Source organism: Sphaeramia orbicularis, chromosome 17 (assembly GCF_902148855.1).
Source record: "Sphaeramia orbicularis chromosome 17, fSphaOr1.1, whole genome shotgun sequence".
In the NCBI taxonomy this organism is placed as follows: Eukaryota; Metazoa; Chordata; class Actinopteri; order Kurtiformes; family Apogonidae; genus Sphaeramia; species Sphaeramia orbicularis.
The window spans coordinates 42,273,160-42,287,909 of NC_043973.1; the positions used below are offsets into that span (position 1 = coordinate 42,273,160).

Genomic DNA, 14,750 nt, shown 5'->3' on the forward strand with positions numbered 1-14,750 from the left:
TTTAAAACATTTCCCTGTGGTCTACATAAACTGTAAATGCTAAGCTTGGGTCTGAATTCTTCATTAATTCAACTCCACAGGTCCATCTTCAACCGTATTTCTGAGTAATGACACCAAGACAGGCCCTTTAAATGCACGAGCCACTTCAGGCCCCGCCCCCTCCAGGTTGTTGACTGTACTGCTCTGTCCCATTCAACCAACAATTGAACAATTTAGGTAATCAGTTCAAAGTTTGGACATATATTCAGTTTTTACTACAACTGCTGCCGCTGACAAACAATTATGGCGTATTCTGAGAAATGTTATGTCGTGATGTAACTAGTTGTAGACATAACAAATCAAGAAGGAATTAAAACAGGTTGTAGAAATCCACTTGATTTTTGCCGAAATGAATATAAAAATAGTTTTGCAGCACCTTGAGGGTTCAAATTCAAATTTTATGAACTATTAGGGTCCTCAAATACACAAATAAATGAACCAAAGACTAATAAAAGTGGGTTTAGCTAAATATGACCTCTTTAAAGTTGTAATACCGCAATCAGCAGCCAGGACCGGTTTCAATTGGATTCCACAGACTTACACTGAACTTCTCTCTAAAAATTCAATTCAATTTTCAGTCAAGTTTTTTAAATTTATTTTTTTCCCCCCAAGAGTCATTCTGGTCTCATCCATTTTATCTGAACCCTCTAAAGACAGATCTGTTCCATCATTATTCTGGTCCATCTTTATTTTTTTTCACTGTTAATCAGATTGCAGGTCAAATAGAAGCGTAGATGTCTGCCTTGCTGGGTTTGGATTGACAGGTTGATATGACGGCTCCATCGCCTCCTGCATCTGAGTTTTGGAGTTTCATATCATTTCATAAAACATGTTTATTCCTGAGAGACAGCTTGACTGTAGTTGTTTTTAATAAGTTTGGTAGAATTGCTTTATTATACAGGGTTTTATGAAGTTTGCTCTTCTACCAGGTCAGTAAGGTCACTTCTGACCCCCTGTACCTGTAGTTCTGCACTTTTGTCCAAATATTTGTCCAAATATGGTCACTTTTGGGAGGTATCAGCCTAATCACAACCTACTGGCTTCAAAATGGGAGTTTAGAGACTAATGGGTGCCATCACAATTACTCTGTTCACTAATTATATGCAGTCTTTGTATCTGACCTTAAACCAACTGAAATTTAATGATTTATATTGAATTCCATAAACAGGCCAGATCCTCACAATTCACAGTGGAAAGAGATTTATTTCTCTATAAAGTATGAATACATAGCCATGCACACATGTACACATTCACTGTCATACACAGCCCCCCCCTCCCTGGTTCATTTCAGTACGAGTTTGGCAGAAATGTATTCATGCTGCCAGGGCCTGTGTGCATCGTGCAAAACACAGCAGCAGAAGCCTAATGTTATTATTTCTGGATGAAGCAAAAACAAAAAAGACGTGTGTTCAAAGAGAGATGTCAGTAAAGGTTTGTGAACTATTACGCAGGACAGATTACAGGGGGCTCAAAGGACCTGTCTGACGTGCATGTTCTCAATATGCCTCAGTGTCACGCACGTCACCCAAGGGCAAATCGTTGAAGGCTGAACTGAAGGCTGGTAGCTTTAGTCTTTGTTTTAATTTATTATGATTACTTTTTTTAGGATTGCACCTCGGAGGGAAATCATGACTCAGTTGACTCAGACATTGAGTTCTAGCTGTCTGATGCTGTTAGATTGACAGGGCACATATAAACACTTAACTCACAATGAGGCTGTTAAAGCCCAGCTGTCAATTTTTTTTTTTTAACTCAGTATGTGGGAGTACGTGTCTGTGTATGACTGTTTGTTGTGCCTACGTGGGTCAAAGGTAGCCGATACTTCAGTTTTGCTTGTTGAATGTCAATGTTGGGTAATTGATTGCTTTGACGGGTGAGGATCTCTGCAACTAGCGAAGACTGCTGCAGTGGTTTTTGAAATGCTAATTGGGGGGGGGAATATAAGCCTAATTCCACACGGTGCACATCAGCTATGACACTTTAAAGGGTTAGTATTCTAAACATGCATTCCCCCCTCTCTTTTCTTCTCTCTTCCCTCCGTCTCTTGTTTCTAATCACTGCATTTCTCTTTCACTTCATCACCAAAGGTCTTATTCGAAACATACATTCAGACTCGAGAACATTTGCTCATTTCTTCGTCTTATTTTGCTCACGAATTCTGCTCAGAAACCTGGGCTTGTTCGTTAGTATTCAAAACAGCCTGGATTCAATGCAATTCACCTTGAGCTGCCAACTCATCCAGGCTTGTGTTTTGGCTGATGTTGGGTGAGAGAAGGCAACATTTGATGTGCAACTCCAATCATATGTAGCAGAATGAGGTCATTTACACAGAGGAGTAGGACGACGTTGGAAATGTGTAAGTGATGCGTTTTGGTGGTGTTGTTAAAGAGTGTGAGACACAGAGCGACATTTTCCACTCTGTCAGCGTGTCTGACTTTCTGAGTGTGGTGATTTATCATTTCCATATGAGCTTCTTACTATATCTATGTGTATACAGTAGTTGTGTGTTACTTTGTGGCTTTAACAGGACACTGAGTAATATATTATTGCCATCAAATGACAACTCCATGTCTCCAAAATGTCAGAAAAGCTGTCAAATTGTCAGGAAAAGGAGTTACATCTCCAGCACGATGACAGCATGTGGTGACTTTGTCCAGTAGGTTTTGAAAAGGAAGAGCGGGTCATAAAAGAACTTCATCTGTCAATTAGACTGAAAGCATGTAAATTATACAAACTGAAGTGTCAGGGTTTTCACTCACCTTTTGATAATGTTCACAGAGCTGCTGTCATCAGTGACAGCACCGGCGGGAAAAGTACTTCAATCCTTTACTTAAATAAAAGCTGCACCAATATACCATAAAACCTCTGTGACAGGTCAATGTTCTGGTTCTAAAAGGCCATTGTGTGACTATGAATATGATCAGCAAGTGTACATAAAGTATTAAATCTAGAATCTAGTCATTTAACAAATTGGGCCCTTTGGCAGCATTAATGAATGATGTGTATTTGATTGTATTCACTGATGTTATAACGTCTAATTAAAGTTTTTAAAAATGCAACGTTTTTAATATTTTAATAATCATACCTGCCATATACCGTATTTTAATTATAACTGCAGCTCGACTGAAAAGTAATTAAATTTGTCAGTTTAATGTAGTGTTGTAACACAATCATTTCCAACAATGACTATAAATAGCTGGGTACTCATTTAATGAAATGCATAAGGACAAACACAGATTTCTTAGTGAGGATGATGGACAGATAATGCGCTATTGGGTTAAAAATGTTAATTTATAGATATTTTTTTACGTTTTCCTTCAGAAATGTTTCACTCAAAAGGACTTCTAATTAAAAAATATGGCCAGAATTTGTGTTTATTATTATTTTTTTTTATACTGAACTACACCTGTCAGGGCACTCAGGTGTAAAAACTACATAACAGAGACTATTTTTACATGATGTCCAACATACAGTTGCGGAAAAAATTATTAGACCATCAAAAGTCATCAAAAACAATGGTTATGCAATCAAGTACTAACTCCTGTGTGTATCATGTGACTAAAACAGACAGAAAAGAAAACATGGAATGCCTAAACGCACTGTTTTTGGCAGCACAATGCCATTTTTTTGGTTTGATTTTGGTTATTATCAAGAAAACATAGAAAATAGCTAGATATCAGCTGTTAAATGAAACTCTTATGAGCTATTTTTGCTGTTATTATTGTATTTGCCCAAATAAATGTACCTTTAGTTGTACCAGGCATTAAAATGAACAAGAAATTGAAGAAAACAAGGGTGGTCTAATAATAGAATTTATGATAAAACAAAAAGTGTTTACAATATTCTTTTCTGCAACTGTATATGGTTTTCATATCTATATGTTAGGTATTAACAATTTTAGGGCTTCTAAATTTGGCTGTGCTTGTAGTTCTTTAAATCACATCAAAGCTGTCCCAATGGACTGTTTGACCTCTTAAAAGAGCTCAAGTATCTGGACAAAACTCAAGTAAATTACAACGTATTAACATTAATAACTCCAGGCCTAATGGCATAATGGGAAGCAGAGACCTATGACCTTTTATTATTGACTCACCAACATTAATAACTGCGGTCTTGATGAAGTCTTTAGAAAAGGGGCATGTTTTACCCAGCTCATTACAGCCACGTACATCTGCAGTTATAAATCTTAATAAAGTATCTAGATGTATTCATTTGAACTCAGATTCTGAAAAGTACAAAGAACCTCCTCAGGAAGAGAGAAAAAAAAAGGTCTGCAGTTTTATTACAAATACATGGCTGTCCGATGCACTGCTGATGAGTTAACGAGAAAGTTTGGTGAGCAGCGGCTTCTAAAAATGTCTTATATCTTTACAAGATACTCTTTTGTTTAATGTGTGAGAAGAGCTGGATGAGATCCCAGTGTGCAGGCAGCTTTTTGTTCCACACCAGAGCCCAAGCCAGAAAGTGTATTTTAGAAGCCAGAGGGTTCAGTAGCTGGTAATCACTGAGTCATAAATATTGATCAAAAAACCCTTTTAGTCCCACACAGATATATTATGGTCATTTGGTACCATTTCACCACGGGGGGAAACGCTGACTTTTTCCTGCTTTATATTCAACTCGACCACCCTGATGCCACTTTTTGTGTGTGTTCACCAGGTATTCTGCGGACAGCTGTGCCCGACATGGACAGAGAGACCCAGGACCAGTACCTAGTGGTGCTTCAGGCTAAGGATATGGGGGGTCACTTGGGAGGATTATCGGGGACAACAACTGTCACTGTGAGGCTCACTGATGTCAACGACAGCCCTCCACGCTTCACCCAGAGTGAGTAACTCAGCAGCTTATGACATCCACATGCCGAGAATGAATGACTGCCAGGCAACATAATAGAAGAAAATTACACTATGTTGGACAGACTGTGCTTCCTATGTGTACATATACTATATCGTAATTGATTCTATGCAACACCTCCCACATTATCCCAAACAACGCATACAAATAGTACATGTATTCACCATGCAGCACTCCAACTTGGTTCTGAAAATGCATTATTAGTGTTCATTTCACCAGCATGGAGAGCCAGATTGTTGAGGCTTCACCTCATTATACTCAACACTGCAGCAAGTAAGATGTCAGTCACAGTTAAGTAACTGAAATTACGTTAATTTTGTTGTGCTCATAATAACTCTGCAGTACCTTATTATAGGGCACACACTATGGGAAAAAAAAACAGCAGGCTGCATAAACAGTGTTTGTTTTGGGCAGAAGACTTTTTGGACCTTTTTGACCTCCAAGTCCTGTCAGGAATTTCACTGCGGCACTCAGGTAGAAGAGCCTCCTGCACAGAGCCTCGTCAAAAATGCAGTCATGGGTTTTATTAATAATAATAATAATAATAATAATAATAACAATAATAATAATAATAACAATCATCATAATCACAATCATAATAATAATAATAATAATAATAATACTTTTTATTTGTATAGTGCAGGGGTGTCAAACTCAGTTCAGGGGCCGCATTCAACCCAATTTGATCTCCAGTGGGCCAGACAAGCAAAATAATAACAGTGAAAAAAGTAAAATTATATTATGATTAGGTTTAGATCTACAAAGTTTCCTTAAAAATCTGAATAACATCAACAGCTTGAATTGTCTTCAGAAAAACAAGTGCAATTTTAACAATATTCTGTCTCGGTTTATCAGTTTATCATTTACACGTACATTAAAATCGCACAAAACATTTAGTAACAGGCAGAATATTGGTCAAATTGCATTTACTTTTCTTAAGACATTTTCGTTTGTTCATTTTTGTTCAGGTTATTCACGTTTTTTGTAAAAGTATAGTTTGGTAACATAAACATTTTCATGTAATTTTACTTTTTTACACCAAAAAAACAAAGAAAGAATTTGGGGTTGTCATTATTTATAGGTTATAATGATAATATTTTACTGGTTCTGACCCACTTGAAATCTAATTAGACTGTATGTGTCTGTATGTGGAACCTGAATTAAAATAATTTTGACACCATTGATTGTTAATACCTTTAGTGTAATTTTTGCATTTCACAAATCCATCCCGTGGGCCGGATTGGACCCTTTGGCGGGCCGGATTTAGCCCCCGGGCCGCATGTTTGACACCTGTGGTATAGTGCTTTTCATGGAACTCAAGGACACTTTACATACAGCAGATGAAAAAGCAGAAACTAAGCACATTAAAAAGAGTTAAAGCTGGTACAGAAGGCAGGTATATAAATATGAAACAGTCAAACATTAAAAGTAATCTTAAATAAGTGAGTTTTTTAAAGGGATTTGAAGGTGCTGAGGTCGGAGCAGTGTTGGATGGTAGGTGGGAGAGAGTTCCAGAGAGTTGGGGCAGCAATAGAAAAAGCTCTGTCCCCCCCAGGTTTGGTGCTTGGTTTTTGATGGAGGAGCTAGGAGGTGAGCAGAGGAGGATTAGAGGGGGTGAGAGGGGGCATGGGGCTGAAGTAGGTCAATGAATGTGTGTGTGTGTGTGGGGGGGATTGGTGTTGGAGGGCTTTGTGGGTGAGGAGGAGGATCTTGAATGTTATTCTATGTTTGACAGGGAGCCAGTGGAGATGTTGGAGGACGGGGGTGATGTGTTCACGTGATCAGGTGTGGGTGAGGAGACAGGCGGCAGAGTTTTGAATGAGCTGGAGTTTATTAAGGAGTTTTGAGGGTAAACCATAGGGAAGGCTATTGCAAAAGTCAAGTCTGGAGCAAGGTTCTAATAGTTTTAGATTTTTCATTATAGTTTAGTTTTATTTAGTTTTGACTTTTTTTCTCTAATTCAGTTACTTTTAATTTATTTTTAGAGCAGGTTTGCTAGTTTTTGTTAGTTTTTGTTATTTTCTAAATGCTTTGCTTTAGTTTAGTTTTAGTTTTTTCATATACTCAGTGCCAATGAAAACGCAACACTTGAATGTGTTTTATTGTTCCTGAGCTGCATCAATATGTTTAAGCTTCACCTGTATAAGATAATCCCAGACAATTTCTTAACAACCTGAGACGGGTTGAGCTATTGTCACGCTTGAATGAACTTGTCTGCATTCATAAGACTTGTTTTTCTCATTGCTCAGCAATGAACTGCTCAACTTAAGCAACTGTGGTCAGTTAAGGAGTGGTCATGTTCTATATATAAAGGCAAGCTGAAAAGCATGAAAATCATTTGCAATAACTCAGCGATGCCTAGACTGACACGTGACCAAAGATGCCATGCTATGGGGCTCCTGGAGGCCGGAATCTCTGCTCGGCAGGTTGCGCGCCGTTTTGGATGCAATGTGTCCACCATAGTCAGGATGCAACAGAGGCATGAAGAAACTGGCTCAACTGCAGACAGACCTCGCCCTGGACGAGCACGTGTGACCACGCCACAGCAGGATCGCTACATTGAGCTGCAGCACCTCCGGGACCGCTTTGTGACTTTTGGTTTTGGGGGTCCTTGAGTTTCTTTCTTTATCCTTATTTTTTGTCAACAAATTTGGATGTGATTTTTTATTTTTACTGTATAGAAATGGCCTATGATTAATTCCAAAGAGCTTATGGAATAAGAATCCTCATCGATTTAAAAAAAATATAAGAATCTTCAAGTGTTGCATTTTCATTGGCACTGAGTATATCTTTTCTCTTCTTCTCCATCGTATTCAAATAAATCCCAGACAGGACTTCGCTGTTTTCTCCCAACTTTAGTCTCTATGTTTCCAGGTAGAGTGGGGACCAGAAGACGACTCTAAACCACAAGTGACCACAACTGACAGACCGTTAAATATCATATGGTGCAAGCAGCTAAAATTGGTTGAGGGAAATAAATTGATTTCATATCAGTCTGACGTTGACAAAGACAAAAACTAAGGGAATTTTATCCATAATTTTTATATGTTTTAGTCAGTTTTGTAAGTACACAATACAGTTTCAGTTAGTTATCGTTTTTTTCTTTTAATTATAGTTTTTATTTATTTCAGTTAACGAAAATGTTTTTACAATTCCAGTTTTCGTCATTTCATTAGTTTTCATTAACGATAATAACCTCGGTCTGGAGGTGATAAAATCGTGAATGTGTGTTTCATCTGCAGGAAGGGAGAGAGATGAATCAAATCTTTCCAGTGATGGATTTTCAACTGCAAGTGTACTGTCAATAGAAAAGAAATTACTACAAAATACCGCTGTGATTTAGACCAAACATAGATATTCTTTTAATATAATTTGACTGTGTTTGTGACTGTGAAGTTATTTAGGGATAAATGTAAAGTGCCTACCCAGTGTGCAGCTTTGTGACTTTTATTGTTGACAAATTGAATTAGTCTACAGTTAGAACACTTACACAAAATTAGTCCCTCTCGTAATCAAGTTAGACTATTAGATCTCACTGCCTTAGCTGGATACTATGAATGCGAATGTGCTGGTTAGTATCCTTCCCATAAGGCACTTCTCTTGCTTTTCTGTTTACTTTCCCTGCTGTTGTTGCACAGAATATACTGAATGTGTCTGATGCTGTCTGAACAGGAGATATGAATCAATTCCTGTTTACTCACCTCCAGAATCACAAGTTGTGTCCCTTATTACCTTCAAAAGGCCAAGCCTGTTAGTGGCCCTGCCAATGATCAGGGGAACCAGGCCGCCTTGATAGCTAGTGTTCTTGTCATCCTCTACTTAATGTCATCTTTTCTGCCATTCCTCATCTAAGTAGGCTCCGTCGCTTCCAACATAATTGCTGACCTTATTCCAATTAAAGTGAAGAGAACTGAAGTTGAGATATAGCCTTTGTGCAATTACACTCCATTTGGGTTTTTTAGATGGGCTGATAGGAGAGATAGCTTATTTTTTCATCAAAGCGTTACTGAGATTGAGATAACAAGAACTATATCATTTTTTTTATGGAGAAGTAAAAATTGCTCCTATAATTGTATTAAAGCAATTTGGCGTAGTAAAATTATCTCATTACATTTGCAATAATATTAAATCAAGAATTAGCATCTGAGAAGCAGGGTGCAGGTGGATACAAGAACGAAGTTATCTAGAGCTGGATTGGCACTGGAGCAAAACACTGACATTAATGCCAAAATTGAACTAATGATGTCCTGGGGTGGGAATTTTGCTGGTTGTGTTGAGACCCCATCAAAGCTGGTGTTTTGGAACGGGCTGCGGGACCTGCAGGGCTTCTTGTAGGAAAACGGACTCATTCTGATCTGTCTGGGTGATGAGGAGCCTCGCGGTGTCGACTGTAGCTTTGAAAACTCTTTTAGTCAACCAGACCTTGTGGCTGTTTCTTCTCACAGCCCTTCAGAAGACTCCCTGGTATACATTTCTCATTTTTGCCACGTGTGAACCCCCAGATGTTGTTAGAACACCTGGCATTTTGTGTATGTGTGTGTGTGTTTTAGCAGTCGGTGTGTTTTCATTTTCGTTTCGTGCACGTCTGAGTGGATCCTTATCCTTTTACTTTTTCCTGTGGGTGTCTGTCTGTGTCTCATCACACACTCGTACTCCCTTGTGCTTGTGCGAACACCATCAAAGCCGTCCACCCCGCCGCTCTACTCAATTACACACCGAGGCTTTTAAAAAGACACCCCCAAATCCGGCCCCCGCGTCTTCCAAGGTCAACGCTGCTTATTCCTTGTGGCATTTACCAGAGGGAGAGGATTACATTGGAGCGTACGAACCAGGTATCAGCTGTACATTATAGCCTTAACAAGGAGGGGGGAAAAAAAAACTGGACCGGCTTTGTGGACTTTTCTTTTCACACTGCCCTAGAATTTTTGGCTTTATCCAAAATTTAATTCCAGGAACTAAGTGTGTACATTGTGGAACACTGTCGGGGGATTTCTTATGCCCAAAGGAGCCAGTATAGAAGAGAAAAAACTAGGCTGCTATACAGATTGTAGTTGTTTTTTGGTTAAATGATAAGTGGGAAATGTGGGATATTTTCAGATGCCTCACTGGCAAACACATTGCTCTAACCACACTTTCCTTTGGGTCTCATTATCAAATGGCATACACCGTGCTCCAAATGTATTTGGACAGCAACATGTTTTTTGATGTTTTATCTCTGCGTTCCTCTCAGTTTGGGCTTGAAATGATGTGATGTGAGAATAGATTTAATTTTATCTTCCGCCATATCAAATAAACTTGCGAATCCTAAAAGCTCTTCTTGAACAACGTAATCTGACAAGTACGCGGACAACAAGGTATTCATATTTAGAGATTCGGAAAAATTCTTAAACAGCAAAGATTATTTGAAGTCCTGTCCCTGGAAATATCATTGTAACTTTGTAAGTTATGCTGCATTTGCATGAAAACCCACACACTTTTTAGCTTCCCGCCGCTCCACAACAAGGCTGACGGATGTAAAAACTGTGCTAAAGGGGAGTTTCTATTATCGTCTCATACCACATCAACTCATTGCTTGATTAAGCCCTTAATTATGGTTGTGCGTTGAGGAATGCACGGTTGGCTAATTGTCTCAGAGCACACAAGGATGTTTACTCATTTCAAATGATCAACTTCCTGTTACAAACTCCAGGATAGGCAAAGAAGAAGAGTTCAGAAGTTGGCAACTGTACTCTGTTTGTAATCCATAGGGAAATTAAGGAAACGGGACTTCCAAGGGATTATATAGCTTTGTAGTATGGCCATAGTGGTGGTGTTGGGCTTGTATGAAATCTCATACGCGTGTTTTCGTGTATCGTTTATTCCGACATGTTGTTCCATGTTTACTGTAGCTGAATAATTTATGTGCATGTCTACCCCACAGCTGAATTCTCTGTGGGATAAATTGAAATAGAGGCTGTAGCATCGGCAGGAAGCGTACCTAAAAATAAGATGACCACTTAATTTACCTGTTTTTTTTACCCTAACCACCCAGAAAAGTAGGTTATTTCAGAGTTTTGTCTGGGATGCTAAAATGCATGCAGAACACATCACCTGGTAAAAAGTGACATAGAGCTCTTTCTATTTTCTTTAACTCTCGTTGCGCTACAGATGATTATCTCCCACAGAAAATTGCAAGTCAACAACAGTATCCACCTTTTACCTCATATTCCCATTACTTCTTCCTTTCTTCCTGCAGTAGCAAAATTAAGTACACACATTGCCTTGTAGTTTCAGCAATTTTCACTCTGACACCTGAGGTAATGATAAACAGAGGAAAACAAGGAAGAAAAAAGGTGCAAACACATACCTTTCATATCTGAACGTGTAAAAATAAACATGACCCAGTTCTTCTTGTTGCATGAGAAGATTCCTAATGTTGTCCTCTAGTAACAATGTTTCCTCAGGTTTAGGGCAATTATGTAATTGACTATTGAATTATTGATGTCAAATATGTATGTGAGGAGTACATCAGGAGTGTTTTACTCATCTTCAAATACCGTCCCTAATAAAATGCAGCTTTTGAAATACTTGCAGCAGTGTCCTTGGGTTGTTCACAAATTTTTCAAGTACTGTCCAACATCTTCATAGCCAATGTTTATCACACAAAAATTCAGATTTCACATCTTTGCCTTTAGGGGCTTTACAATTAATACAGGATAGAGCACCTCTCCTCTTGACCCTCGGTTTGAGTAAGGAAAACAACAAAAAAGCTGAAAATTTGAACTATGAAATAAAAAATCATATAAAACTATGCCAAATATTAACTATTAAGTGTATAACTGCTTTGAAAGTATGATTTGTAGCGCCGTAGACTTGAAGAATAATCTTTTTTTTTATCCAGCACTTAGCAGCAGAGCAAGAATAATTAAAAAACATACTGCTTTCAGTGTTTTTCACATCTTGCATAAGAATAATGAATCGAAATCCCCTGAATTAAAAACCTTTCAGTAAGGATTCAGAACCACATTGAACCATGTCTGAAATATCAGAATGTGAAATGTCACTCCTCATATCCTTCTTCGTGGTGAAATGTCAACATTTGATGTGTGATCTCGCCCTATAAGGTAGCTCTCTACACCAACTCTACCCCTTCTGTGTTGCTTAAATGAATCCGCAGACTGTCAAAGGGCAAGATGCTAATTCATTACCGTGTGACGGCTAAAGCGGCGCTTGTTATAGTTCTCGCAGACACTCCCAGATGCGACGAGAGACTCATAACTTGTGCAGTGGAAAACTTTCAGCACTCGGCCCGGTGAGAAGTGTTTGAAAAGCTACAACTCCACACTGTGACAAGTCCGCAGACGGAGGCGCAGGTGCCAGTTTTATGTGGTTTCCAAACAACCTTGGCTTGCCAACGGTGCCACATAAAAACATTGAGGGAGCCATCACTCTCCCAGCGGTTTGATGGATGGAAAGATAGATGGGCTGACAGATGACTACATAGGTAGCGCCGATAAGATCAGTGTCATTTTATGCGCCAGGGAGATGAGACGGAGAGAGAGGGAGTAGTCGAGAAAGAGGGCTTCATCATAAATATTACTAATTCATTTCCCTGGAGAGTGAAGCTGCAAAAGAGAGAGTGCTGTGTGAATGGGAGACGAGAGGAAAGTGTGTGTGCGAGTGGATATATGTCTTCCTGTGTGTGTGTGTGTGTGTGTGTGTCTCTGTTTAGTGCCGGCATGAAAAGTGTATTTTTTTGCTGAAAGAGAAAAGAGGGAAAGATGGAGCAGCTAAGAAAGGTGTGATAAAGTTGTCAGAGGAGTGAGACAAAAGGAAAAGGCATAGAGGGAGTGGGTGAGAAGAGGCTCAGGGAACACAAGGAAACCGCTGAGAGACGTAGGAGACAAGGAGACAAACGAAGAAGAAAGGGAGCGGGGGAGGGAATGAAACAGAGGGAGTCGGTAGGGATAATCAGGGTATTATGTCCTTTAGTGGAAATGAGACTGCAAAGGCATTGAAAGGCAACAAGGAGGAGAGACAACAAAGAGGAATGAGTGGGAGTTAAAGGAGTACACACAGCATGACATAATGGTTTACCCTTTATTATTATTACCACGGCACGAGCCTCTTCTGCTTTGGCGTAGTCTACCTTTACATTTCCTGCCGCCCACATTTGGGTCTCATATACACTCACGCACACACAGACAAACACATGCTGTCATCCTGGACTACAGTCCGAGGTGAAGAGACACAGAGGTGATAGACTTTGTCATCTCCTGTCAGGCCCTGAAACACACAACCGTCCTCCATATTACACACACAAACACACACATACTCCTAACTCCCACTCTCTCAGTGTGTGCTCTTTACACACCCGGTACCCTTGTGTCCCTGATCACACTCTCTCCCATCTGTTCCTGTTTTAAAAACACCCTCAGTGCACAATCATTTTTAGTCAGTGTGGCAGAAAGTGTCTGTACTGAGAAATCCCACTTGTCAAACCATCCACTTTCACAGTCCTACCACTAACTACTGTAGCAGTTGTTAATGATCATTTCTGTTCACAACCATGCAATAATTTCCACTCCTAGGGTTAATATGATCCATGGAAATTTCTCTAATACAATTCTTAAATTATGAATAACGCAGTGTTCGATTTTAATGTGTAAAATTATTTTAATATAACGGAAGGGGGACGCTCTACGTTGCTTGTCTAAAGTTTATTTTTGTAGAAACCTATGGCATCTTGAAGACAACATGAAGGCTGCATGAGTGATACTGAAACACTTACATAAACAAAACAGTCGCCAGTGTTGGCAGCGGTCTGCATCATTTTCAGTTATAGCCTATTTAGCAGTCCAATCACATTCAATGAAATCTAATGCATATCGAAAATAGCGTGCGTCCTCCTCAATAGGGCATCGATAATGAATTTAGTTAAATGGCATGACTAATGTGCATTGGTGGACAAGTAATGGGCTCATCAGAGTTAAGGGACGTGCATGTAGGCCAATCCAGTCCAACACAGCCGCCCACGTCCATGTCGTCCTGTCCAATGATCGCCACCCACGCGTTTACGTCTCCCATTGTTTGGGCTGGCACAATAAAGATGTGAAGCCGGCACTCTTTAGAATGCATGAAAGCGAGTCCTGGGGCCAAGTTCGCCAAGCGTGAAGGAGGGAGGAGGGAGACGACAGGATGGAGAGGGTGTGTGTGTGTGGGGGGGGGGGGTGGCGAGGGGGTAGGGTGCTGAAACTGAAAGAAAGAGGAGTAAAAAGCTAATGGGTTTATGGTGACAGTGATAATCAGGCTAGCTGAAAATCACTTCATCTCATACTGAGCAGAGGGGATGCTGGGAAATGTAATGAAGCAGGTTTTTAGTGCTGTGTTCAGAGGCCATGATGCAGATGTCTGTAGTTTGCATGTATTTGTTTGTTTGTTTTTATTTATTTATTTTTTGAACAACTTTATTTATCATTTTTCCATAACAACATTGACATCATTAAGGCATTTCTTACAAAATTTGTGAACTTGCCCCCCCATATCCAGGTGGCATCCCCACAAATACATCCACATAAGCAAACACGTATCAAATGGGCAAACAGAATACCAAAAGAAAAAATATGAAGTATACACAAGTATAAAAAAAAAGAAAACCAGACAGACCAAAAAAAAAAAAAAGGCTCAAAAGACTCAAACCAATCCATGCTGATCATTATTTATTGATTTATTTTACACATACTGTACATGCATGTGTGTTGACATGAGAGGAGGCGAGTTTGGGTTTGTCTGTCGGGATTTATTTATTTTATTAAATCTGTGTTATGCTTCAAGTGATCTGTGGGGGATACACAGCATATATGCAAACAAACATACAG

At 39.4% G+C, this 14,750-nt stretch overlaps 1 protein-coding gene across 3 annotated transcripts in view; it reads left to right on the forward strand.

Moving 5' to 3' along the window:
* cdh24b (cadherin 24, type 2b) overlaps positions 1-14,750 on the forward strand; it is a 239,742-nt gene that overhangs the window by 129,373 nt on the left and 95,619 nt on the right. For all 3 annotated transcript variants that reach the window (XM_030160285.1, XM_030160286.1, XM_030160287.1), the window contains exon 5: positions 4,699-4,866. In XM_030160285.1, coding sequence (XP_030016145.1) covers positions 4,699-4,866 — 168 coding nt within the window. The remainder of the gene's footprint in view (positions 1-4,698; positions 4,867-14,750) is intronic.